The sequence below is a fragment of the Vespula pensylvanica genome, chromosome 2 (assembly GCF_014466175.1).
Source record: "Vespula pensylvanica isolate Volc-1 chromosome 2, ASM1446617v1, whole genome shotgun sequence".
Classification (NCBI taxonomy): domain Eukaryota; kingdom Metazoa; phylum Arthropoda; class Insecta; order Hymenoptera; family Vespidae; genus Vespula; species Vespula pensylvanica.
This window is the reverse complement of record NC_057686.1, coordinates 12455136-12479429: the sequence shown is the minus strand read 5'-3', so window position 1 is coordinate 12479429 and position 24294 is coordinate 12455136. Positions and strand designations below refer to the sequence as shown.

The following is a 24294-nucleotide window of genomic DNA, read 5'->3' as shown; positions in this document are numbered from 1 at the left end:
TTTAATCCAAATAATTGTTTACTAAGGAAAAATTGAAAATTGTTTTAAAACTCATATTTTTCTTTAAATTAATTAATTCCTTTAAGATCAAATGCCGAATCAAAGAAATGAATTTTTATTAATATAAGTGAACGAGTAATATGATCGAAGAAAAAAAATAGCGTAATTGTTTAGATTTATGTCTAAAGAATATTGCAGATATGCATGTTAGAAACGATGTCTTAAATTAGCGATTATATAGTGAAATAAAGCTAGTATATGTAAAACTGGAATTAATGTGGCGTCGTTAACCTATACTGGGCGTAAACGGACGAACGTAATGATTACCACGCTACTCTGCTATTATTTGAAATGGCCGCAATCGGGAAGTAATATATTTTTTTACGAATAATCTTATACGTCAATGTCAAAGAAAAGAATTATTCGCGGTTCGGGTTGAACAAATAGATCGTAGATCAGTTCGTTCGATGTTTATTAGAAGCATTCCGGTGGCAGCACTTGCATGAAATTGTTGTACGTCAAAAATATTAAACGCTTAGCGAGAGAAGTTTTTTTTTTCTTTACAATTGCAAGAACAGAAAGGTTATAGGATTGAACTTACTTGAATACGAGATTCATGGTAAACAACTTTTAATTTGATCGTTTTTTTATTCTTCAGTGTCATTTATACGTCATTGTGAAAACGTTAATTAATTGTAAATGTAGCAGTTTATAGATAATGATTAATTGACTAACAAAGTAGTCACTTCTTTCCGTACAATTTGCATAATTATGATAATCTCAAGGCTATGAAAGATATCTTTGTTATTAAAAACATTTTATCTTCTTCTTACTCGGATTTATCGATGCAAATAATTCATTGAGATGTCTAACCTCCTTGAATTCATCAATGAAACAGGAAGAAAAACTATAGCAATCTTTTTCTTTTTTTTTCAAGAGAATTGTTATCCTTCTTTGAAATACATTAACATTGATTATTGCAAGATCTTATAAATAATTCGATTAAATTAGTTACAGTGAACATAAAATTGTTGTTACAATATGTTTCTGCCATATGAAATAATCTTTCTATGCATATGTTTCTGAAAATAAAAGTATTTCTTATAGTTCTATCGATAAGTTTTATAAGCTTTTTTGTTTATATTTATATATGTTTGTACAAATCAATTAATATATATATTATTATAATATGACAGATACTGATAGATACTTAACCAATACATTATAACATTTTATTCTTTATGATAATCTGATTTTGTAAATTTCGATAATAGTTTTTAAGGTAATGAAGAAGAATCGTTATTTCTATGGTGGTTACGGAAAAGTGGCTGGTGCCAGTTAATCCAATTCCATAAGATAATGGAGAATCAAAGCCATCATAATCAGATTCTTCAGACGCATCAATCTTTTTGGAAAAAAAATACTAGAGCTGTACCGGGCAGGTATGTCTTATTTAAGATGTAATACCTATACTTATATTATATAAAAATATAATATTTGAATCAATACAACTTACTTTATATCAATTCAGTTAAACAAATTGTGGTTTATATCTAATAGATTCCATACTTATTTAAAGGCCAAGTCCCAAACAAGATGTTAGACACGATAAGATAGGTACAACAACGATTACGTCCAGCAGTTTGTCCGGTACAGTTTCAGTCGGTAGTGGTGGCAGTACAGGTGGAGGAAGTGGTTCTACATCTTTTCAAGATTTCCAGGAGAGCGTGGATGATGCTTGGGATTCTGGAGATGATGAATTCTGTACAGTTTCTGACGTAAAAATATCAAAGAGAGTTAGTCATTCAGCTGCACTTAGTGTAATTAACAGTCATAGATCAGGCACTGCAAGCAAAGAATTACAAACAAATCCTAAATTAGTCCAGCGAACTCAAGAAATCATTCCTGAAGAAAAAAAAGCAGAGGCTCTCCAAAGATTAGCTGTCCAGCCATTGCATCTAAGGAATGCTAACTTGTCTGTTTATCCTCAAATTAATAACAGTCAGCATTCTACAGAAAATTCTGATTTCAAATTTGGTCAGAATACTTCTCCCCAACATAGGCCAACGCAATTTCCTGGTAGACCACTTCCATTAAGACAAACAAATTCTTCTACAAAATTTTTTATACCTTCAAAAGAACAAGGTAAGAAAAAAATACAGATCATTTCTAACTTGATAACGTATCCATATATATGTTATTATTTTTAGATGGAGAAAGTAAAATAGATAAATTTCAATCTCTTTTGGATGCATCTGTATTAAATTTAGAAGAATTAAGACAGTTATCGTGGTCAGGGGTCCCAGCAAAATTACGATCTGTTACCTGGAGATTATTGTCTGTAAGTAAGACAGGTAATCTATACCGTACATTTATTTTTTTATGTATACCCCGTAAAAATAAATATTAAATTATTCTTTATTATACATAGGAATATCTTCCAGCAAATATAGAAAGGAGGCAACATGTCTTAGAACGTAAACGTTTAGATTATTGGAATCTAGTAAAACAGTATTATGATGTGGAAAGAGATGAAGGATTCCAGGATACATATCGTCAAATTCATATTGATATTCCAAGAATGTCACCCCTTATCTCATTATTTCAACAAACAACTGTACAATTAATTTTTGAAAGAATACTTTATATATGGGCTATTCGACATCCAGCTTCTGGCTATGTGCAGGTATATTAATAAATATGAATATTATATTATGATTGAATGTTGCTTCATAATATGTTACAGTTATGTTACTATCATATTTTAAATATTATACTATTATATTTTAAAAACATTTAAATACTGATTTTAGTTTTGATATTGTAGGGTATGAACGATCTTGTTACTCCCTTCTTCTTAGTATTTTTACAAGAGGCTATACCAGTGTCAGCTTGGCAAGATATAGAAAATTATGATTTGGCATCTTTAAAAAAAGAACAACGTGATATTATCGAAGCAGATAGTTTTTGGTGTTTATCAAAGTTTCTCGATGGTATTCAAGATAATTATATATTCGCCCAATTAGGAATACAACATAAAGTGAATCAATTAAAGGAACTTATTCAAAGGATCGATGGTATTTGTTTTATGATAAATATAAAATGCGAACTTCTTATAAACTATAAATATTATGAACATTTTCTATTATAGCTCCTTTACATCAACATCTTCATCAACATGGAATAGATTATTTACAATTTTCTTTTCGATGGATGAATAATTTATTAACCAGGGAAATTCCATTGCATTGTACAATTCGTCTATGGGATACCTACTTAGCAGAGTCCGATCGATTTGCTTCGTTCCAACTTTACGTATGTGCAGCTTTTCTTCTTCGTTGGAGACGTCACTTACTCTTACAACCTGATTTTCAGGCAAGTTTAACTCGTATTCCTTCATAATGTAGAAAAAAATATCGACACATTTTTATGACTTAATATCGTTGATCGTGGTACCTTATAATTAAGAATTGTTTTAAATATAGGGCTTGATGTTGATGCTACAGAACTTGCCTACACAAAACTGGACAGACTCAGAAATAGGTATTTTGGTTGCAGAAGCCTATAAATTGAAATTTACATTTGCAGATGCACCTAATCATCTGCAAGCTCATGACTCCAGGTGACCTTTTTTCTACATGTTCGGTTAATATTGTTACTATAGTGGCCAAAATAACTGGCATTAGCTCGTATTGCCAGTTTAATTAATTCTCCCTTTTTATAACTATATAAGAGTGAAAGTCAGTCCACTGTAACTATTTTTAAAAGAGATTCGAAAATTTGTTTACCTTTTTCTTTAATTCATATAATCGTTACGTTTTTGAAAGACGGAATGTCTTTGTAAATTTTATTTCTATTTCTATAGTAGCATATTATAATTCAATTACAAATATACTCGCCATTTTTCAGTTTACAGATATGTAAACATAAAAGGTAAAAGAGGAACTTAACGCGAATCGATTGTCATATTTTTGATTCACGTTATGTTTAGATAAAATGCCTCTAATATTATATATATATATATATATATAGATAATATATAAACAGAAGTTTTATATATTGATACGATGTTTGTTTTTGTATATTATGATTTCATTCCCCAATTTTATTTAAGATTAAAAAGATGTAAGAGTTTGAGCCACGTCAATTCATCGAAATACTTTAATCACTCACCAGCGCGATAATGTCATCGTATCTATTAATACATCAAAGGTAAGTATACATTTATTATAATAAACTTTTCTTGTTTTTACAATGTTACGAATAAATATAATTACATACAAAATGTTATCTATCTCATATTATTTAGAGAATAAGCTTTACTTAATTTATTTGAATTTTCACTTCACATTTCTTCAGTCATCCTCGATATCGATCTGACCGTAATCTATATCTAACGGCTGCATAGCTGATAATGTTTCATTTACGTTAAAAGTTTCCTGATAAATAAAAAATAACGTTCAAATTCGTTTGTATTATTCGATCGAATGCAACGTGTTATATATACTCACGTAATCCACTGTAACAGGTGTTGGGTATACGCAGGGCATACATTCTGTTTTAGTGATCCCATTATTATCGGCCGTGCATTCGCAGTGCTGACACGATCGTGGAAGAGCGGTGTGCGCTATCCTCTTAGAAAATACGGTAACAAATTTTTTTATCGAAACGAGCTTATCAAAACGTAATTTATCTCCACTGAATATAGTTCCATTAGTCTCTAAGGAAAGTGGTGTGCAATAACCTAGGACATTTTTCATCGATTTCACTTGCCTCCTTAAACTTTCGTCACCCGTTAAAATTCTCGCATCTTTCTTTGTATAAGATTTACTCGCATCGAATCCATAAAAAATTTTGTTAAGTCTCTCCTTTTCAAATTGGAAATCACCGTCCATTAATATGTGTAATACGATATCGTGTTCTAGCAATACTTGATGTACTACGGCATAATCCAACTGAAGACGAAAATAGAATTTTTCATTTTAAATATGAATTAATTATATCTCGTTATAGATATAACACACACACACACACACACAATAGAAATTTTCTACATTAAACATTAAATTTTCACAATTAAATTTCATACATACCGTTTGATTTTCTGGTTCGCAATGGGAACATGGTAACAAAATGAAAGTCTTAGAAACTCCGGCTCTAAAGACGAGTTGTGAAGCAAAACCAATTGCCGCGAATATATCCTGATTACCATTGCTAATTGGTACATGATCGAAATAATCGATAAAGCGCATTAAATTTTTCGTAAAAACTTGACCGTCGAGAATTACGCTTCTTGGCTGATCGTGAACTCCATTACCACCAAAAGTTACGAGTGACCAACGATTCGAAACAAGTCCTTTGTCCTTGAGTTCTTTGTTCATCTGATTCACCAGTTGTTCGATACTACGATTTTGCCTTATACCACGATTACATTCTTTTGCCTCTACGATGAAAACGATGTCCGTTGACTTTGGTATCGTATTGCCTTCTAATTTTCGAAATTCACCCTCGGCTAGTTGACTACCGTTTATCATAGTACAAGTTGTACATCTATCGGGTATTCTCAAATATGTGTTGTGAAAAACGCAGACTTGCATATACGCTATAGCGATTGTACATGCCTCGGATTCCGTAGTACTGCTTAAGCACATTTTAGCATATTCCTTTGGATCGAAAACAACGAAACATGAACTAAATTCCGAAGTTTGATTGACGAAAAGTTCTCTGCAAAATGACGAGATGTGATCGTTCGTTCCTTCGGTGTTGTTCGGAGAATACACTTTTTTCGTGCAACTATTTTCGATAGACCAACTTTGAGCAAAACGATCTATATCTTTTGTCATTATACCCGACGATGTAATAGAATCGTCTATCTTTTCGTTATTCATCGTACCAAGAAGACCCGCTGTTTTCCCATAATACCAGCCAGATAATTCCAACGTACACAAGTCGAATTTAAGATTACATTCTAATCGCAATTGATCTCTTTTACGTTCAATCGTTACTATATTATCCTGTTGATACACATACGTCGTGCCATTCTCTAATTCTATCGGGAGAGGAAGATTACTTTTTGATTCCGAGGATAGATTCGAATTCAATCTTACCACCTGCAAGATAAAACAACGTTATAAAGTTTTGTTATAATTTAGTTTTTATATTTGATGTTTGTATTTGTAATACTAACATCGTTGAAGATATCTATCTCGATCTCGTTTTTGTCGATTAGAACGATGATATCATGGGTCAATTTATTAGATTCTTGATTGTATCTAATAAGAATAGCAAAGGTATTTCGAACGAAATCACGAGCAAGCAAATACGTGCAAGAGCCAATGAGATCAAAGTGTTGTCCGTCGAATGTCTTGAAATGTTGTGATCCGATTATCATTGCTTGTGCTGTAAAAATTGAAATAAATGAAATATATTTTATTTGTCGATGTGATATAACGAATTTACCTTTGAACGGTGGCAGCCAATTCGAAGGTTCGGTATACGGTTTGTATTGATAATAAAGACTCCAGAACGTAGTATTGGATGTTACAAAATACGATCCCATATCAATGATCGCTCTGTATTCAGGGATTTCTTGGAATTCAGGTGTTTGATTAAATGCATGCCAAGACATCGGAAGTTTTTGTTCGAGACACATTAAACCTTGATTCGGATCAAAGAGAAACTTTGTTTTAGCTTCTCTATAACGACTTTCAGCTTGGAGCGCTGTCTGGCTTATATCGATCAACTTGGCGTGAGCAAATCTAATAAGATATTCTATTTTAACTCGAATTTCTAAATAGTTGTAAAAGTAGTTCATTTTATCGTATACTTGTTGCATTTTTTCCAAGGTATAATGGACGGTCGGTAACTTCTTCAATTCCTTCAATTCGACTATGATTTCATCAATGACATCCTTTAATTCTTTACCAAAAGGTACAAAAGCGAAATATCGTTCTTTTAAAAATCGTATCACCAAGCCAGAATATTTCTCTATATTAGTAATTATGTTATTTCCTTTGATGTCTTTGTAAAATCTATCAATATCTTGAGTAAAGTTCGTAAATCTGTCGAAATACGGTGAAGCAATGATCTCGTTTTTGCGGTTGTAAAGGAAGTCAACGACCTCTTTGCTAATTTTCCAGACCATCGTTTCGATATAATGTAGCAGCCGAATGAATAACGGTTCCATGAGTTTTAAAAATTTATTCCATTGTTCTGAGATCGACGATGAGATATTATCCCAAAGATTTTCTACGTATTGGATAAAGGACACGTGAATGTCCTTGATGATCATATCATATTTCTCTATTAATTTCTCAATTATATCGGCCAATTGCGACATAGAATCACCTCTAAGTATGGCAGCTATGATCTCGGTGACCTTGTTATAAGCATTTTTTATTGTTTCGATGATCCAGAGTAAAGAGTTTCTTATAGCTTCGCCAGATTCGCCCATTATTTCCCAAATTTCATTTAAAATATTTGGCAATGATTGTATGTGACTACGCAAGGATAGTTCATCTATGATATATACACCAAAAGTAACGATATCTTTTACATAAAAGTCATTGGCATTGTACGAATCGTTAAGGTACAATTTCAAATTTTCGAAATCCGTCTCGAGTTGTTTCAAGTCGCTGTAACAACGTTTCAATTTTTGTAATACATTTTTGATATAATAAGCTTTCAATTAACAAGCAGAATCTTTTCCGATACTTACTTCCAATCGTCAACGAATTCTTGAAGTTCTTCTTGAGCATCCTCCCACACGTTCGAAATAATACTTACACTTTCACTCTTAATATATTGTTTCCAGTATTCAGCATCCTTATTAATACCTTCATACATTTCTAAGATTGTCGTTTTTATGGTATTCTAAAAAAAATATATATATATATATAAATAAAAATCATTTATAAAATCGTTTAAATTATATTATGAAATGTAGTTGAGATCTTTACTGTTATGTCGTGTTTGAGTTCGGGTCTCCACTTTAAAGTGGAAGTAACTAGCCTAGAATGATTTAATTTCAAATAAAAGGAAACGTCGTACACGTTGAGATCGTCATCGTAAGTTCTCCATATATTGAAAACAGCATTTCGAGCATCTGGTATTTTTCCGTACATTCTTAAACTCTGTACAGCATCTGAGACGATATATAAATTATTGAAATGTAGTTAGATTTAATCTCTTCATTTCGTTCCGTTTTGTTTTTTAACTTACCAGGTGTATAATTGACCATCATCCAAGTAAATTTATCCTCTGGGTCGAAGAAGAAAAATCCGGTAGCGTTGAGATCGGGTGTATTTATAATAGTACCGTTTATAACATATTGCGGTTCCGTATTATAATATCTCGCTTTCAAATATTTTACCATATCGTTGTTTTTACGATGAAATATGACTTCCTTTCGTTCAACGTCCACGCGACCACTTAATTGTCCTATTTCTTCGGGTAGAAAACTGCGTTTATACTTACCATGATTTTCCGTTTCTACGTAAACGAATTTGTGTTTGTGGAAGAAACCTTCGATATTAAGATCTAGTTCAGTTTTTGGATGTTTTCCCGATATACTGTACACGTACTTTCTATCGTTTGGTAAATCACTCTCGTCTTTTATCATTATAAAAAATTCCAAAAGTTTATCCGGATTTATAGAATAGTCAACGACCAAAGCCAAGTTCAATAAATCTCTGATATTTCTTTTTAAAAGTTCACCCTTGAAAGTTACTTCTTTGGCGAAACTTGGATGTTTCAAGCTTAGAACAGCTTGCTGTTGTGCAAGCATTTTTGTAGATGTGATGTTTTTCCAATCGAAACCAACACCTATCGTACGAGCTCGTTCCTTATCTTGATCCCATTCTAGTTTTGCCTCAGAATTGATCTCTTCACTCGTAATTCTATAAGAACCGTCGAACGTAAAATTTCTTTGAGGATACACCAAATTGAGAAGTAAGAATTGAGTGTCCACGTCCTCGGTAGTTTTATTAAGGATGTTTACGTGATACGATATCCAAGCATCCTTTGCTAAACTCAACCAAGTATACTGATCAAATTCTCCCGACAATATTTTGTAATTAGTCTTTAGCTGAATCGTACGATTCGAATGCATCGCCTTTAAATCTATATCCTGACCAGTATGCATCGTCTTGATTCTAGATTCACCAGAAATATTAAATGCCGACACGTTGTTCAATTGATAGATGTTCACGTATTTGATCTCAACCGTTGGATAATTTGTTCCCTCGTTCCCTCCGCTATATTCATACTGATTTATATAAATAATACCTATCGGTTTAAAGGTATTCTCTATTTTTATTTGGATATGATCTTTTTCGAAACCTGCTCTAGATTGACTCTTTGAATTATAATCTGCCTGGAATATTGTTTGCTGATTGTATGTCAATGTAGAATATCCGTTGGTAATCTGAGGTTGTTTCTTATAACCATAAGTTAGGTGACCAACATGACGTGTATTTAAAGGAATCTCTAATTGGAAGATACCATCTAAGGTGGAATTAAGTTTCACACTTTGATACGAGTAATCTGAATTTAAAAGAGCAGTATTATTAGGCCAGAAAAATTCGATAAATCTCTTATTTTGTTTTCTGAAAAATAAAAACACAATAAATTTTTTAAGTTGTAAAACGTTTTGTACTAGTTTACTTACAAGGTCGTAAAAACGATGAAGTTGCAACCAACATAAGAGAAGTTTGGTATCGGCGTGGTAGCATTGATAGTGCCATTGATATTCGCTAGATTTTCATACGATATTCTTGCCGTACCAATACGTTTCCTCGCAGGTAAAAATACATTGACGTCGATGAGATTGCACTGATCCGATTTGGCATCGTAATTGAATAGAATTACAAGTGTCTCTTCCTGCAGATATTTCGGCGAAAAGAGCGAATACTTTAGTTCTATTTCTTGCTTATCAAAGGTCATATTGAACAAATTATTTGCAGTTTGATTAGGTAACATTCCCCAGGTTAGACGTAAATGTCCGTCGATGTCTCGAGATGCAACTCGAAGCTGTTGGTAGTAAATGATTATTTATTAATAATCGATAACTTGCAATATTAATGATAATATCAAAAAAGTAGTAAAATAATGAATACACGAACCGAACCGTCAGATGCATAATTAGTTTTTGCTTGAAGAGCATTATATCCTATAACGTAAGACATATCTTGAACCCCTTTATTAGCATGATAGCTGAACAAGAAACGATGATTGTCGTTATCCGGTGGAGGAAGCCTAACAATGAATACCGCATCAATATTCTCATGATTTCGAAAACCAATGCTAGCATTGCTACCAAATTTCCATCGTTCGTGATCGATATCTATATCAAATCCAGTATCAAAATTACGAAATGATCGTTTGGGATTTCTGAAGAATATCTGTGCATCTACGTCTTTAGTATCATGACCATCTATTTCGTATCCTGCTACAATTTTCCCAAACATATCTATCATATACACTAACTTCCATTGCAATGTCGCATAATAACGATCGTCATTTAAATGATGATTCGCTTTAATCATGCCACTGTTGTTGGTCAAAAATATATTTCCGTCCAATGTCAAGCTTTCTATCTCTTTCCAAGGTGTAGAACCATGTACGTATAAGCTAGTATTACCATTTACTTGAACGTTCATGAATGTCGTTAATTCATAATTCGTATTATTTTGTTTGTTTCTACCTTGTGCTCTGACGTCCCAATTCAAAGCATTAATTACATTCATATCGACGGAAGCATTGAAAAACCGACTATCAGCAATAAAACTCAATTCGTATTTTTTTCGAATTAACTTCAAATTAATTTCATTAATGTTGGTAGTATCCCCTTGTGGTCGTAACTGCATGCTTACACTTGACAATGTATTCTTTTGTACAATCGTATTCATAAAAACATCGTATACTTTCAAATCCTCGAGATTTCTCAGTTTTCCCTCTAGAGTATATAAGCTGTCATTTTTCTTTATCACATCACCTTGAAATTGTAGATGTTTTTTAGAAATTAAAGGTGTATATATATCAGCTTTGACGACACCTTTATCGTAATTACTGACGAGTTTAAATTCTTGATTGGTATTGTGCGTTAAGTTTACGTTTAGATTCAACGTGTTGTTCGAATTAATTGTATTAACGTATAATACATCGACTTCCAATTTTTTTAGTAACTCAATCCAAGTTTCTAACGATACAAATGCTTTGACGTAGTTTCTATCTTCTATTAGCCAATATGCTTGTATTTTCGACTAAATAGATATCAAAATGTTAGATTGTTATAATGTTATAAGTTTCTTTTTATATATACTTACAGATCTTCGCACAGAACCATCTATCACAGTACCAAACTCAAATTGTTTTTTCTTGTCGATGAAATTTTTCTTTAACATTAACTTAGTTTTTGGTATTACCAATACTGGACTATCAACGCGAATGATGAGCATAGCATCCATAAAAGCATCCTCCGCCTATTTATTAAAAAAATTTAGTTTTTCAAATATAAGTTTAGTTTATGTAAGTACCTTTGTTTAAAATGTATGTCTCTCAATATTTGCTACCTCAACAGATTCTAAGAAATCAATGATACTATCTTCGGTACGAAGATTAATATTTGTTTTATACAAATTTTCATCGATATCAATAACGGCCTTTGTATCGATCGATTTTAAGAATTTTAATGGCGTCGTTATATTAAACTTTATTGTATGCGTTCTCCAATCATTCTCTTCTTCTTGGTACGTATAATTTACATTTAGTCCACTCTATATTATATAATTATTTATTATATCAACGTCACAGTTAAAATGAGTAATAATTATTAATAATAACAAACCTTCACCCATGTAATATTATTTTTGACATTGACATCCATCTGCATTAAATAAATCGATTTTTCCATATCTATTTTAAAAATATACGACGACGTAATCTCTTGAGCAGCATTGAAAGGAGTATCTATATAAAGTTCATTTTTAATATTAAACACGTCTTCCATCCAAAAATAATCATCAAAGTTAATCTGTCTCGGTGGAATGATCAAAAAACCATTTGTTTTATAACCATATCCTTCTGCATCGATATCCAATTTTAACACTACAGGCTCCATTATAACAGGCCAAATCTGTATAAAATAATAAGATTTGTTGATTAAAATTATTAAAGATGTTATTATTCTTTATTAAAGAATAATAATTCTTACTGTAAGTTCGCCGTGCCAATAAAAATTATTTTCGTCATCTTCTTCTTCCTCTTCTTCTTCTTCTTCTTCTTCATTTTCTGTCAAAGAATCCTCTTTTATATTTGTAACGCTTATTGTTGGCAAAATTTTCATTTTAATAGGAATACGAAGTGGAGGTGGTTTAGGTCCAGCTTTGGCATATACACCGAGTTTAACTTCCGCCAAATTTACAGAAAATTCTGTATTTAAGAATAACTTTTCATCGGGTTCCGTATGAAGTAACACCAATTTTGCGGTAACTCCACTTTCTTGGAGACCGTAAATAGGTGTGAAGAGTTTATAGGTATAGTGAAAGTCTGTAATATTATTGTAGTACCAAATACCCTGAAATCCGGCTGTCATATTGTTATATGCGATTCTAAAGTCAGCTTCCTGTTTATTAAGTTTCGCTACTAATAATGATTTTTGAAGAATATCTATTGGTGTGGCCAGTAATAGCTTTACATTGAAATCATATGATGCCGTAAATAATTGACAGATAGCTTCAAAACCCAAAGCACCGTTTGGATTAACGATTTCAGCTACAATGTGTCTATTACTTTCCGACAAACCAAATCTCGCCTTAACGAAAGCATATTTCTCTATCGGTGTTGTTAAATTAAGTTGAAGCATTGATTCTTTTATGTGACGAAGATCTCCAAGTAGATTTCCAGTGTATCTTCGTTTATCAAGATCCATGGTAGCTGCACCTATTATCTTCCAATCTGGTATAAAACGCAGTTGACTCTTTATATCGCATTTTCTATAATTCGCTAAGGGTAACTCAAAGTGTAGATTTCCAGTCAAATTAAAGACTGTATCGGATTCTTTATCTAAATGCCAAATACTCCATGCATCGATTACTTTGTCCGGATGGTATTTGATTAATATACGAGTATCCGCAGTCTGTGAATGAAGAATTTTGTGCGTAACGTTAACCGTTATCCACTTGATAGAATGAATTGTACTCGTCAATCCGCAATTGCCAACCCACTCGCTGATTCCGTCATATTCTTCAGCGTTAACGTAAAAATCTCCTATAACGTGTTGCGTATCTTTCCAATGAGCACTGCCGCTTGCAATTATTTTTCTCTGTATTTGCAAATATCTGAAAGCGATTCGGTCGAATATAAATTAAAACTATCTATGATAATTACATATTATTAATAGAAAAAACAGTGTCATAATTTTCTCACTTACTTAGCACTTAATGCTGTTCTCTTCCATTGATCAAAAGGTGTTAGCAATTGAGATTCAAATTTAAGCGAATTTATCCACGTTTGGAAATTATAACCAACGTCCACGGAAAGGTGAATTGTTTTTTCTGGATTCCATTGAATTACTCCGTCTGCTATGTAATTATATTGACCTCGCACAGCTAACAGACATGAACCAGTAATAAGTCTACCGGGATAAGTTAAAGTTACAGCTGCAGTCAAATTTTTTCCAGGTACGTTATCGGACGATAAAGCTGGTACATTCAATTTATTGAGTTGCAAAATCGATGCGAACTTTAATGCAGGATCTCTGTTGGCATCCCATTTAAGCTCGATACCGTATTCTTTTTTATCTTCTTCGTTGATACCGGTTAACGTCAAATGAACATCTCGCCATTTATCAAGATGCATTTCTATCCTGATTTCTCGTTCGGTATCAATATTACTTAGAATAGAATATACGTTACTTTTATATCTACCTTCAATGTATACCAACAGTTTCGTAAGCGATAATATCGTATAATTGAGAATAAATGCATATTTGTTCATGTCTTGCTGTTCTACATAGATGCTAATTCTCATATCATTGGTATTGTGATACAGTTTACAATTAAGAATAATATCATTAGCAAAACTGGGTGATCTTAAGATAAGTTTTAGATTATGACTTATCGAAGCAGATCCTGATTGATCTGTATAAGTTCCACGGGCAGTTATATTATGACCAGAAAACCAAGTTCCTGCGAAATCCAATTCATATTCTCGTCTTGATCTTTCTGTTATTCGAGCGTTTATTATCATTGAATTGAAATTAGGAATCGTTAGATTAGCATGAGCTTCCACAGCGAACATCAATCCTCGTGGCATTCTCGTACTCACTATTAAATGAATTTCTTTCCCTACATGAATGATATGCAAATTTGTAATAAATCAAATATATATAAATTAATTACTTGCGATCTTATAATCAATTGAAAATATTATCAAACCTGGAGCGTATCCTATAAGAAGACTGGTCTTTGATTCTATCCCAATAACGTAATGATTCACTCCTACTTTAATATCAAGATTTTGTATAGGTTTCGTAATAGCAATGAGTGCACTGACTTTCGTTCCTTGATTTTGAAAATACATTTTTGAATAAGATATCACTAACTGTGCAGTAAGTTTATGTCTTTCATCTTGAAGATGAGGGCTCGAATTAACTTCGGCGTGTAACTCCAAGTGTCCTAGAGCTTGTTGATACCACGCTGTTATCACCGTGTTCAATTGTGGATATGCGGTAGAATGTAACTTCAAATCCGCTGATTTATGTGCCAAGTTTTTCGAAGATCGATTAGCTAACGTAATTTCTAAATGCAACGTTTCCTTTTTTGGCATTTTTTGAAGCTGATAATCCAATTGGAAATCACCAGCTAAACTAACATTTCTCTTCACAATGTAGCCTACTAATTTGCTCCAGACTTTTTTCGTTTGAAAAGTCAAATCGATGTCGCACTGAGACAAATTGTTCTTCTGTACGTTCCTTATCGTACCTGAAAAATAGTTTCTACAAAATTCAATTCGAAATATATCACTATTACGAAACTAATTAAGATATAAGAGGTACAAATACCTGAAACGGCTACTACTCGTTCACTGTTGATATCTAGGTAGAATTTTGGAGTGTATGTGTATCCATATGCGAACTTTTTTTTTGTATATCCAATGCTAGCATCCAAATGATTAGTTCCATTTATATCGAAACCAATTTCTATAAATGTTTCATTTTCCGTCTTCTTATACGTACCTAAAATATTAGCAGATTTCGTTGTAATATATTTTTTCAAATAATAAAAAAAAAAAAAAAAAAAAAAAAAAAAAAAAACAGGATGTTCAGGACTAACGGACCTTTTGCTATCAAAGAATTTCCAACCGAATGTAATAAAACAGTGACATTATGACTTTTTAAATCGAACGATACCGTAGCACTCAATTCTCTCTTCATTTGTGATCCAGGTGTATCAAATGCCACTTTAAATACGCTTTGTTTCTACGATCAATCAAATCATTAACTATCCGTTATAATATATTTTATATTAAAAATAACAACAAAAAATGTGACCAACCTCCGTCCGTACCCATTTGTATTCCAACAAATAAGTCTTAGCGGTGGGATCAGCCTTGATGACCGAAACTTTGAAAAGAGTTGGACCATTTAAAAGGAAATACGATGCATTAGGATTTTTCGTTACATTGGGAAACTGATAATCAACGCACATTTTAAGACCGATAAGCCGATCGAGCGTTTGCCAAGTACAAGTCGTGTTGCTAATGATTTTTCCTGGTATTGTTAATTCCTTTGATGAATTAGATTGTCGATCAGTTATTAGAACACCTAGTTGCGTTTCCTCGGTCTCTGCTCCATTCGTTTCTAACAAGAAAACGTGCGTAATGATGGAGAAAATTTCCATTTTGTGGTTTGGTAGGCCAAGATTCAACTGTACCAAACGTACTCCCTCGACATTAAAACGAATTTGAACAGCTCCGGACGAGTACATATTCGTACGCAATTTAATTCCAGCAGTTTTATAAAATGCATCGACCATCATAGTGCCTACAATATCCACGCTTACACTGAAAATGGAAATGATAAAAAATGTATATTCTATTAAAATTTATATCTTTGATTATATATTGAATTTACTTTTGGATACGGGCCGTACCTGGGGGTAAAGTTTCCTACAAGTTCTAATTCGGTATTCATCGAACGGCTAACGTTTAAAAAACCAGCCAATTTAAATTTGCAAGCGGCTGAGCCAGCAAGATCTAAACGTATAGGCAAACCTGACGTCGTTGGTACCACGTACGTTGAATCAAGGAACATCACTGTATTATCGTAATAAATTTCTTGAGCCGATAGAATTTTTTTCACTTTTTCCCACGGATTTAAATTAGCTAAAGCTTCTTTGATTTCCTTGTCACCGTTTAACATTGTATATTTTAGTTCATTTCCAAAAATCTTATAACCTAAACTAATTTTTGGATCGTCGAAATTATTATCAATGATATTAGGTAATTTTTTAACGCGCGACCATTGATCCTCGCTTTCAGGCGCGGATCTGAAATTCCTGATTAAGTTTCTGAAATGATTAGAGACTTTTTCATTGCTATACGGTCCATCGGGTCCAAAAAGATTTTCAGCGTAATATTCGAGGCCTTCCATTCTCATTGAAACTTCGAATAAATTTATAGATTCTCCGAGTAAATCTATGGTCATGTTAAAACTCGCAGTACGTGGTATATATGATTTCGGAGAAAAGATCAAATTACTCTGATGATTAGCTCCAAAATTATATTCTTCGGAGAAAAAGGAGCCTTCATAATTCCGTGAGAATTTCCTAATATCGCTGTTAAATTTAGTTCCAAGATCTCTATCGGTCAAGAGACTCTGTATTTCTACTTGTGTTGGTGACGACGAAGTATAGAGATTGTTTAAATGACTCCATACAAAGGAACCGACTATATAAGAGATTAAAAGAAATAAATATTAACAATCACTATAATTAATTAACAATATTTCACGTTCAACGATTAAAGTCAATATCTAATTAAGGCACGTACAGTACCTTGATTGACTTCTTCAACCTTAAGAGCATGCTTAATGGTCTTTATGACGTTGTAATCAGGACAACGCATTACTTGTAAATACGATGCTATACGTATTTCTGAGTCAAGTGTAAAGTTTCGATAATAATCCAGAAAGTACCGATCTCGAGTATCTTCGCAGGATGGCAACCTACGATGTGCATTTATTGCCGCAACACGAACTTCCATCGTTACGAAACCACCCACGTTATCTATACAAACTTTTAATTCTTCCAACAACTCATCGGTTTTCAACCCCATATTTTCTATGGCTTTCAGAGCTTCCAATGTCTGTAATAAATGTAAATATAAAGTGAAATAATCGTGACACATCACTTACATCAATAATAACTCGATAACGCTTACTTCTTTAACCTCTACAAGCGAATGATAGCGAAGAGCACAACCCTTGTTGATCTTTTGTTCGAGATAAGAGAGAAATTTTGTAATATCCTCGAGCCGACTACAATCTGCAGTAGTTGACTTGCAAAACGTATGAATAACGGATGAGTAACTTAAAACAAACTGAGTATTAGGTATCTTATGTTGAAAATCTAAGAGAGGTGCAAGTGCTCGGATAGTTCCATAATTTGGTCGAGGAATTAAGCCAAATATCGTGATCCAATTAGCTGTAGTTTCTTGATTGATATATTTCTTTATTATCAAATCTTTCATAACGTTCACTGCAGCGTTACTTCCCATATATGGTAGCGCATCGATTATATGTTTCCTAGAGAAATAAACAATGTAAGCACTTACATGCATAAAAATACATTAAAATGTTATTAACGTCGATAACTTACTTGCCAGTTTTACAAATCCCATTTGCTCTAGCAAATAGTTGCGACAAATAAGGATAATCAAGAAGACGAGCCGACTGAACGAACGCGATGAACGTTTCGGAAAATCTCTGCTGAATTTCGTCCAAATTTACTCCGTTTCTACATAAAATTTTTAAGAAATCTCTGGATGTTCTTAACTCTCCGTGTATCGTCTTAGAAACCTTCTCGTGATCGTAAAGTAAATTGGTTCTAATCGCAATACTCTTGTCAGTATATTCGTCATCTTCCTTCGATTCTTCTTTATCGTAAAATTCTTCTTTAACTTCCTCTATGAGCTGAAGAACAGCGATACTTTCTGTTCTAGCACCGACATTATTATCGTTCGATAGTGGCCGAAGCTGATAAGTATCTTTACAGACAACTCTTTCATATACGTTATGATCGATCGTTATTTCGCATTCATTAGTGGATTTCAACAAAGATCGCTTAGGTGTTTTCATAGCCGATCGAGGATTTTTATAAGAATTAGATTGCAATACAGAAAGATGTTTCCCGCTGAATTGACAATCGGCTAGGTTCTTCGTCTTTTTGATAATCAATTGAGTCTTTCTTGCTTCGTAAAGCCGATAATTTGTCTCGCATATTCCATTAATATCGAGTTCGTCGACTCGATGATCAATGTCGAATCTTTTCATAGTGTTTTGTAGCATGGAAAGGGCACCACGTTTCAAATTCAACGTCCAGACTGTTTCACGACGGTCCGGACAGACTTCATTTATTCGACCATCTTCAAAGGCAAATCTCAGAGAAAAACGCTCCAAGTTAGCTTTGAATTCTGCCCCAGCACGATCAGGAAATTCGGCATTGTAGCGTTTGCGATCGTGACTTATGCTGACGTTCTGAAATTTCAGGATACCCTCGCAAGGTGAAGTGAAATAAACGAACAACGAGGCATCTATGTTCAACTTGGTTTCATTTTTCGATTCTTCTCCACTCGATGATGACGTTTCAACTTTACCGAGATTCGTGCTTACGTCCACAGAATATTGATACTGATAGGAGACACCTTCTTCGTACTTGAACTTACGTTCGTACGGTACTACAACACGAAGATTGAATGATCATGTTGAAAAAATTTCAACCGATATGATCTTGTACATTGATCTAAATTCAATATCTAAATTCAATATCAATATGTCAATGCTTACCTTTGCATCTCGTGCGGCTACATAATGTTGGATCTTTGATAATCTCTAAAACAAAAAGTCAAATAAAATATTATCGTACCCTCTGCTAACAATTAGACGATCTATAATCTAATTCAAATAAATCACAAACATAATTGGAATACTTTACGTTACCTCCTTGCACAATTTTTACGAGAGCGCACAAAAGGGTAAAAAATATCACCCTCCAAAAGAAGACTCTCCGATCGTGCAACATCTTATCCTTTTTTCTCCCCCTCTCCGTCTCTCTCTCTCTCTCTCTCTCTCTCTCTCTCTTTCTTTCTCTTTCTCTCTTACTATCGTCGATTACCAAGGTCACTGTCTTTGTATTATAACTGTCCTCTTCATTCCCCCATATGCACACTTATCCCTTTACGTTTGCAATCGGCACAACGTCGTATTCTTAATCATAAAATTGCAGCGTTACTATCGAACGTGCTCGTTTGCTAATAAAATTGCAACAGGCAAGCTCGAATTGTCAAGAAAATTTTAACAATCGATTTTCAAGATTTTTTCTCCTTTAAATCACACGATAAAAGATCGATCGGTTTGAAACGCAACATCGTTATTTCGGATAATTTATCCTGATAATAACGAACTTTGTTATTCTTTTTTTTTTTTTTTCTTTTTTCTTTTTATAGATGATTTTGCTGGATCACTGCACGCTACTAGTGCACGTTAAGCCGGGAAGAGACTGGTGAGTTCGAAGAGCGGAAAAGTCAAAGCGAGGACTGACTGTGGGGTGCAAAGCTATGCTCTTGCACAGGGCTTGCTTGATTAAACGTATACGCGAATACACACGGTAGTATCGGTTAAATAAGTGCTTCCTGCCACGACCATGTCCGCAGTTCGAATGGAAGTCGTCGTCGTCCAATAACGTGCATACTTAGGGGGAGAAGATCGGTGCCAAAGGTCTTCGTGCTTTTCGTGTTTGTACGAGGTCAAAAGTCTCCTATCGATAAGATAAATACTAGAATGATCTTTCGTTTCTGAAAACTTATTCGATTCTATGAGTCTTCTCGATTCTCGATCAATAATGATAAGATGAATAAAAAAAGACTCTTAAGATAAAATAAAATTAGGGTGTTATCTTTCTGCCATTTACTTTCAGTTTTTTCTTATATTATTTTTTTTTCCTGTCTCAATCGTAAGTCAGGATGATCGAATAAGGAATAATACACGTTGATTTATTGGCTTTATAATTCATTTCATATGTATATATATATATATATATATATATATATATATATATATATATATTTAGATCGTCTTTGATCCGTATTTCCGGTAAATATCTGACGAAATTACAAGAATGATTATCGTAGTAAATATTATGATTCTCATTCATTTTGTACTTTCTTACGTTTTTCTTCATATCGTTAATTCATACTCTTTTTTCGGAAAAGTTAAATAATATTATTTATATATGTTGAATAAATATATGCTTGTGCTATTTTGGAGAACTCTGAGCGATTACTAATAGTTCAAAGTATTAATTCATCTTCCAAACTTGAACTTGTAGGTTTTCACGATCATTATGAGAAATACTTTTCGTCCCATTTGTCCCAAGAAATCCTTCTAATTCCATTATTAAAATATATGCTCTATGTACGTAATATGTAAAAATATATAACATTTGTCGCTACGACCTTGCGATCGTAAAAGGAAGGAAATTGAGCTAAACGAATCAAATATTAAAAATTAAGTTATTATCATAGATAATATGACTAGTATATACTTAAGTACATAGAGATAATATAATTACCTATAATATTATTCATGTTTGTTACATATATGTAACATATCTCTATATGTTTCAATTTTAAGATTACTGGATAAGATTACAATTTAATTAGAGGTTATATTTACTATTACAGTAAAATGTATTTTGTCTATATAATAATCTATTTTATTAGACGGATATGAGATCGTTGATAATTTATTTAAACGTATTAATGTTAATATATTACATTGAAACCTATGTATGAACGATAAACGAACTAATTTCTATTTAGTCCTTGGATACCTTCGACGGCGTTCAAAAGTTCTGTTTTAAAATATTACGTAGATCCACATTCAACATGGCCGTCGTGCGAGAACCAATAGGAAAACGCGTGTTAAGTTCCTTTTACGTAGCACTGTGCATAACCAATAAAATAATGTTTTCGTCCAATCGGAAGGATGAGTCGTCTACGACAAAGAAGTATTAGCTGTTTAAAAAACATGGTAGCTCGATGTCTGAAACATTTTTTTCTCAAATCTGTGACTAACTTAGCCTGTTTGCTACTACCTCTTCGAATGTGTGCGTAAGACGACTCAGCTGTTAGTTGTATGAGTACATGACAGGAGATGTTCTGGTCATAACAATTCGCGCGGCGTATCTTGTCAAAACGAGACGACTTGTTATATTCATCGTGCGATTGAGTTTAGTCTCGTGACAGCTAACTAGGAAAAGTTACGCGCTTGTAAAAAAATGAGGACTGTGTTTGGTACGTCTCATATTGCTTTGATAATCGTTTTCTAATTCGACATCGGGCTTGTCGAATGAGAAGCAGTGATAAAGGAAGAATCGTTAATAGGAACTTGATTGCATATAAAAATGGGAAATTGTCTGAAACGCGCGGGAGGCAGTCAGCAGGACAATACCACTTTGCTCAGCAGCAATCCCGATCCTTCGATGATCGGAAGTTCTTCGCAAGATGCACTTGGACCTCAAATACCTTATAATGTAACTTTATTTTATTATTACTATCTATCGAATGGTTTTTTATTAATTGATAGACGTTTAAACGGAAAGAAGATTTATTAGATTTCTAAAAATTTATTGTTTCCAACAGATACAAATATTTCTTTTCTTTATTTCGATTATTTTTTTTTTTCTCTTTCTTCATTGTTCTCATTTCACAATAATTCAAGTAATTGTGCTTTTGTATAACGAAATTTTAAATTGCAAATCACTGCATAATATATTTTTTTTTACTTTGACATTGATGAATGTGCATTAGAAGTAAAATAATTATTTTGTAGGAAATTATGGGATCTTATTATCCTGTAACAGCGACAAGAGAACATCGTCTACAATCCAATTTAAACGTCTCACGTGGAATTGGAGTTGGAGTTAATTTAGGACTTGGCGTTACATCTGGTAGTATAAGCGAAGAAGAACAGCAGGTACGAATTGCAAAGCGTATAGGACTCATACAACATTTGCCCATGCGGCAATACGATGGAACAAAGAAAGGAGAATGTGTGATATGCATGATGGAGCTTATGGTAGGAGAAGAAGTACGTTATCTACCTTGTATGCATACTTATCATGCAGTGTGTATCGACGATTGGTTACTCCGTTCACTCACTTGTCCATCATGCATGGAACCTGTAGATGCTGCTCTTATCAGTTCGTATCATCCTACAACTTAATATTATAAAAAATATACTGGAGTAGTTGATCGGAAATCCGATTAAACTAACAGGCTAAGCAAAGTGACTTGAAGAATTGCTAATTTTATCATTACATACAAATGCTTGATTATGGAAAGATTACTCGAGTTAAAGGCTAATTATATTTACTACTGTATATGATATATATGCGCCTGTGCTAATTGATAAGAATACCCATACAGTAAAATATTTCAATTGCAAGTATCCTCTACATGATACTTTCTTGTTACAAATGAAATATTCTATTTGAGCTGAAAAAAAGGGAAAAATTCTATTCCTCTAATAGAAGTATAATACCAACATGATCTCTCATAAATTATCATGTATGTATTATTTTGTAGGAATATAATGTATTCTTATTATTTTTTGGCCTGAGTAAATTCAAATCAAGCATATAAGTAACATGAAAATACAATTTAATTATGTAGACATAGATCTACGTCATGTTAAAGTAGTCGAGACATGGTAGGAAAGTGTATACAGTTGTGGTAAACATAAACAATAGGGGACTATATAATAAATATAATTAATCAATAATTTTTTTTTTTAATGTTATCTTTATTTTTTCATTACTTCTTATGTAATTGTTTTCTTAAGAAGTATTCATATATAGATAACTTAAATTTGAGAAAAATGTAAGCATAAATTTTATAGATTCTAATTTACTTTTAATTTGTTGCATAATCCCCAATTGTTGAGAAGTATGCAGTAACTCATTCGTATTATATTCATATTCAAGCATAATCAGACTTCTAATCAGGATTGATTGTTAGGCTTCTGAAGAATTAGTTCTCTAAATATGAAATGCATAATGTGATCTAGTAAATTATAAGTGTAAAGGTGCAAAACATCGATGGAATCTATATTTTCATAATGAACTTGACTTATAAGCATTTTAATTATTCTATTAGCTTGAAATCTTGGGTGCATTTTTTTTTCTTATATTTCTTAAGAATATTGATGATTGCACTATTATGTAATGAAGCATTACAAAATTTATACAATCGCACATTGCATTGCATCCACATTGTTAATGCTTCCTCTAACAAAGATAAAACTGAGATTGATATAATAGTTATTATATCTTTAACTTGTATTACTGGTTTATTGTCTCAAACTTGTTACTGCAACTACAATTATTTTAATACTCTGCATTATATGAGATAGCTGCAAATTAATATTCACAAAGAACTGTAAATTAAATTTCGTAATATCAAGAAAATACATATGGTTGCGGTGATTATTTTTCTATTGTTGAATTTGAGATCTAGATTTACATAATACACATTTTATAGAATATCTTTTAGCTTCAAGACAAATCAAACAATTAGAAAAATATGTGTATCTACATAATGTGATCAATGGAATACCTAGGCTTGACTATAAATTGAATAGATTTGTTAAATCATCTTTTACATTAATGATAAGTCAAAGAACAGGTAAATAATCTATTTCATACACCAATACATAGTATGAAGATTTGCTGACCAGAAAAATGTGGCTAAGATGAACATAAGAATATAGTTTTAATATTTTATGACAGCTTAATATGTAATACCGCTAAGTTTTTGTTTAAATGGGAATATGAAGCTGTGAAATAGTGATTTAATGATATAAAAATATACGTATAGTGATTTAATACAAATACAAATATTTAGTAACAAATTTCGTTTTATAAAAATTTGTTCTTCCTTTTCATTAATTTAATATTTCAACAAAGGTTACCATAAAATAGCTGCTTTTCAAATTATATCAAATAGAAAATTTTATTA

The 24294-nt window shown here is 32.6% G+C and overlaps 3 protein-coding genes across 7 annotated transcripts; 2 read left to right on the top strand and 1 right to left on the bottom strand.

Annotated features, from left to right (window-relative positions):
• The first annotated feature begins 348 nt into the window (after positions 1 to 348).
• On the top strand, positions 349 to 4290 carry LOC122637543 (TBC1 domain family member 22B). Of its 4 annotated transcripts, none has more exons than XM_043829734.1 (9): positions 349 to 368; positions 1275 to 1442; positions 1580 to 2145; positions 2211 to 2341; positions 2432 to 2686; positions 2828 to 3077; positions 3152 to 3375; positions 3486 to 3622; positions 4115 to 4290. In XM_043829734.1, exons 2-9 carry the CDS (start codon positions 1360 to 1362, stop codon positions 4182 to 4184), a joined length of 1716 nt encoding a protein of 571 aa, XP_043685669.1. In that variant the 5' UTR covers positions 349 to 368; positions 1275 to 1359; the 3' UTR covers positions 4185 to 4290. The 4 variants fall into 4 exon arrangements, with proteins under 4 accessions (XP_043685669.1, XP_043685667.1, XP_043685671.1 ...); XM_043829732.1 differs by lacking the exon at positions 349 to 368 and adding an exon at positions 378 to 619; XM_043829735.1 differs by lacking the exon at positions 349 to 368 and adding an exon at positions 784 to 1094.
• LOC122637539 lies at positions 4207 to 20044 on the bottom strand. Its single transcript, XM_043829726.1, is given in 24 exon segments — positions 4207 to 4439; positions 4512 to 4955; positions 5094 to 6110; positions 6188 to 6399; positions 6460 to 7634; positions 7718 to 7872; positions 7959 to 8143; positions 8221 to 9605; positions 9668 to 10029; positions 10122 to 11480; positions 11571 to 11774; positions 11846 to 12133; positions 12212 to 13337; positions 13430 to 14345; positions 14436 to 14981; positions 15062 to 15235; positions 15337 to 15478; positions 15555 to 16062; positions 16152 to 16947; positions 17055 to 17364; positions 17440 to 17803; positions 17877 to 18954; positions 19064 to 19108; positions 19217 to 20044. Coding segments are annotated over 24 exon segments (12957 nt in total). The 5' UTR covers positions 19299 to 20044; the 3' UTR covers positions 4207 to 4355.
• A 1132-nt stretch (positions 20045 to 21176) lies between these two features.
• LOC122637552 (RING finger protein 11) lies at positions 21177 to 24187 on the top strand. Of its 2 annotated transcripts, XM_043829752.1 has the most exons (3): positions 21177 to 21570; positions 21661 to 21809; positions 22109 to 24187. In XM_043829752.1, exons 2-3 carry the CDS (start codon positions 21681 to 21683, stop codon positions 22499 to 22501), a joined length of 522 nt encoding a protein of 173 aa, XP_043685687.1. In that variant the 5' UTR covers positions 21177 to 21570; positions 21661 to 21680; the 3' UTR covers positions 22502 to 24187. The 2 variants fall into 2 exon arrangements, with proteins under 2 accessions (XP_043685687.1, XP_043685685.1); XM_043829750.1 differs by having other exon boundaries at positions 21181 to 21809.
• Positions 24188 to 24294: the final 107 nt, after the last annotated feature.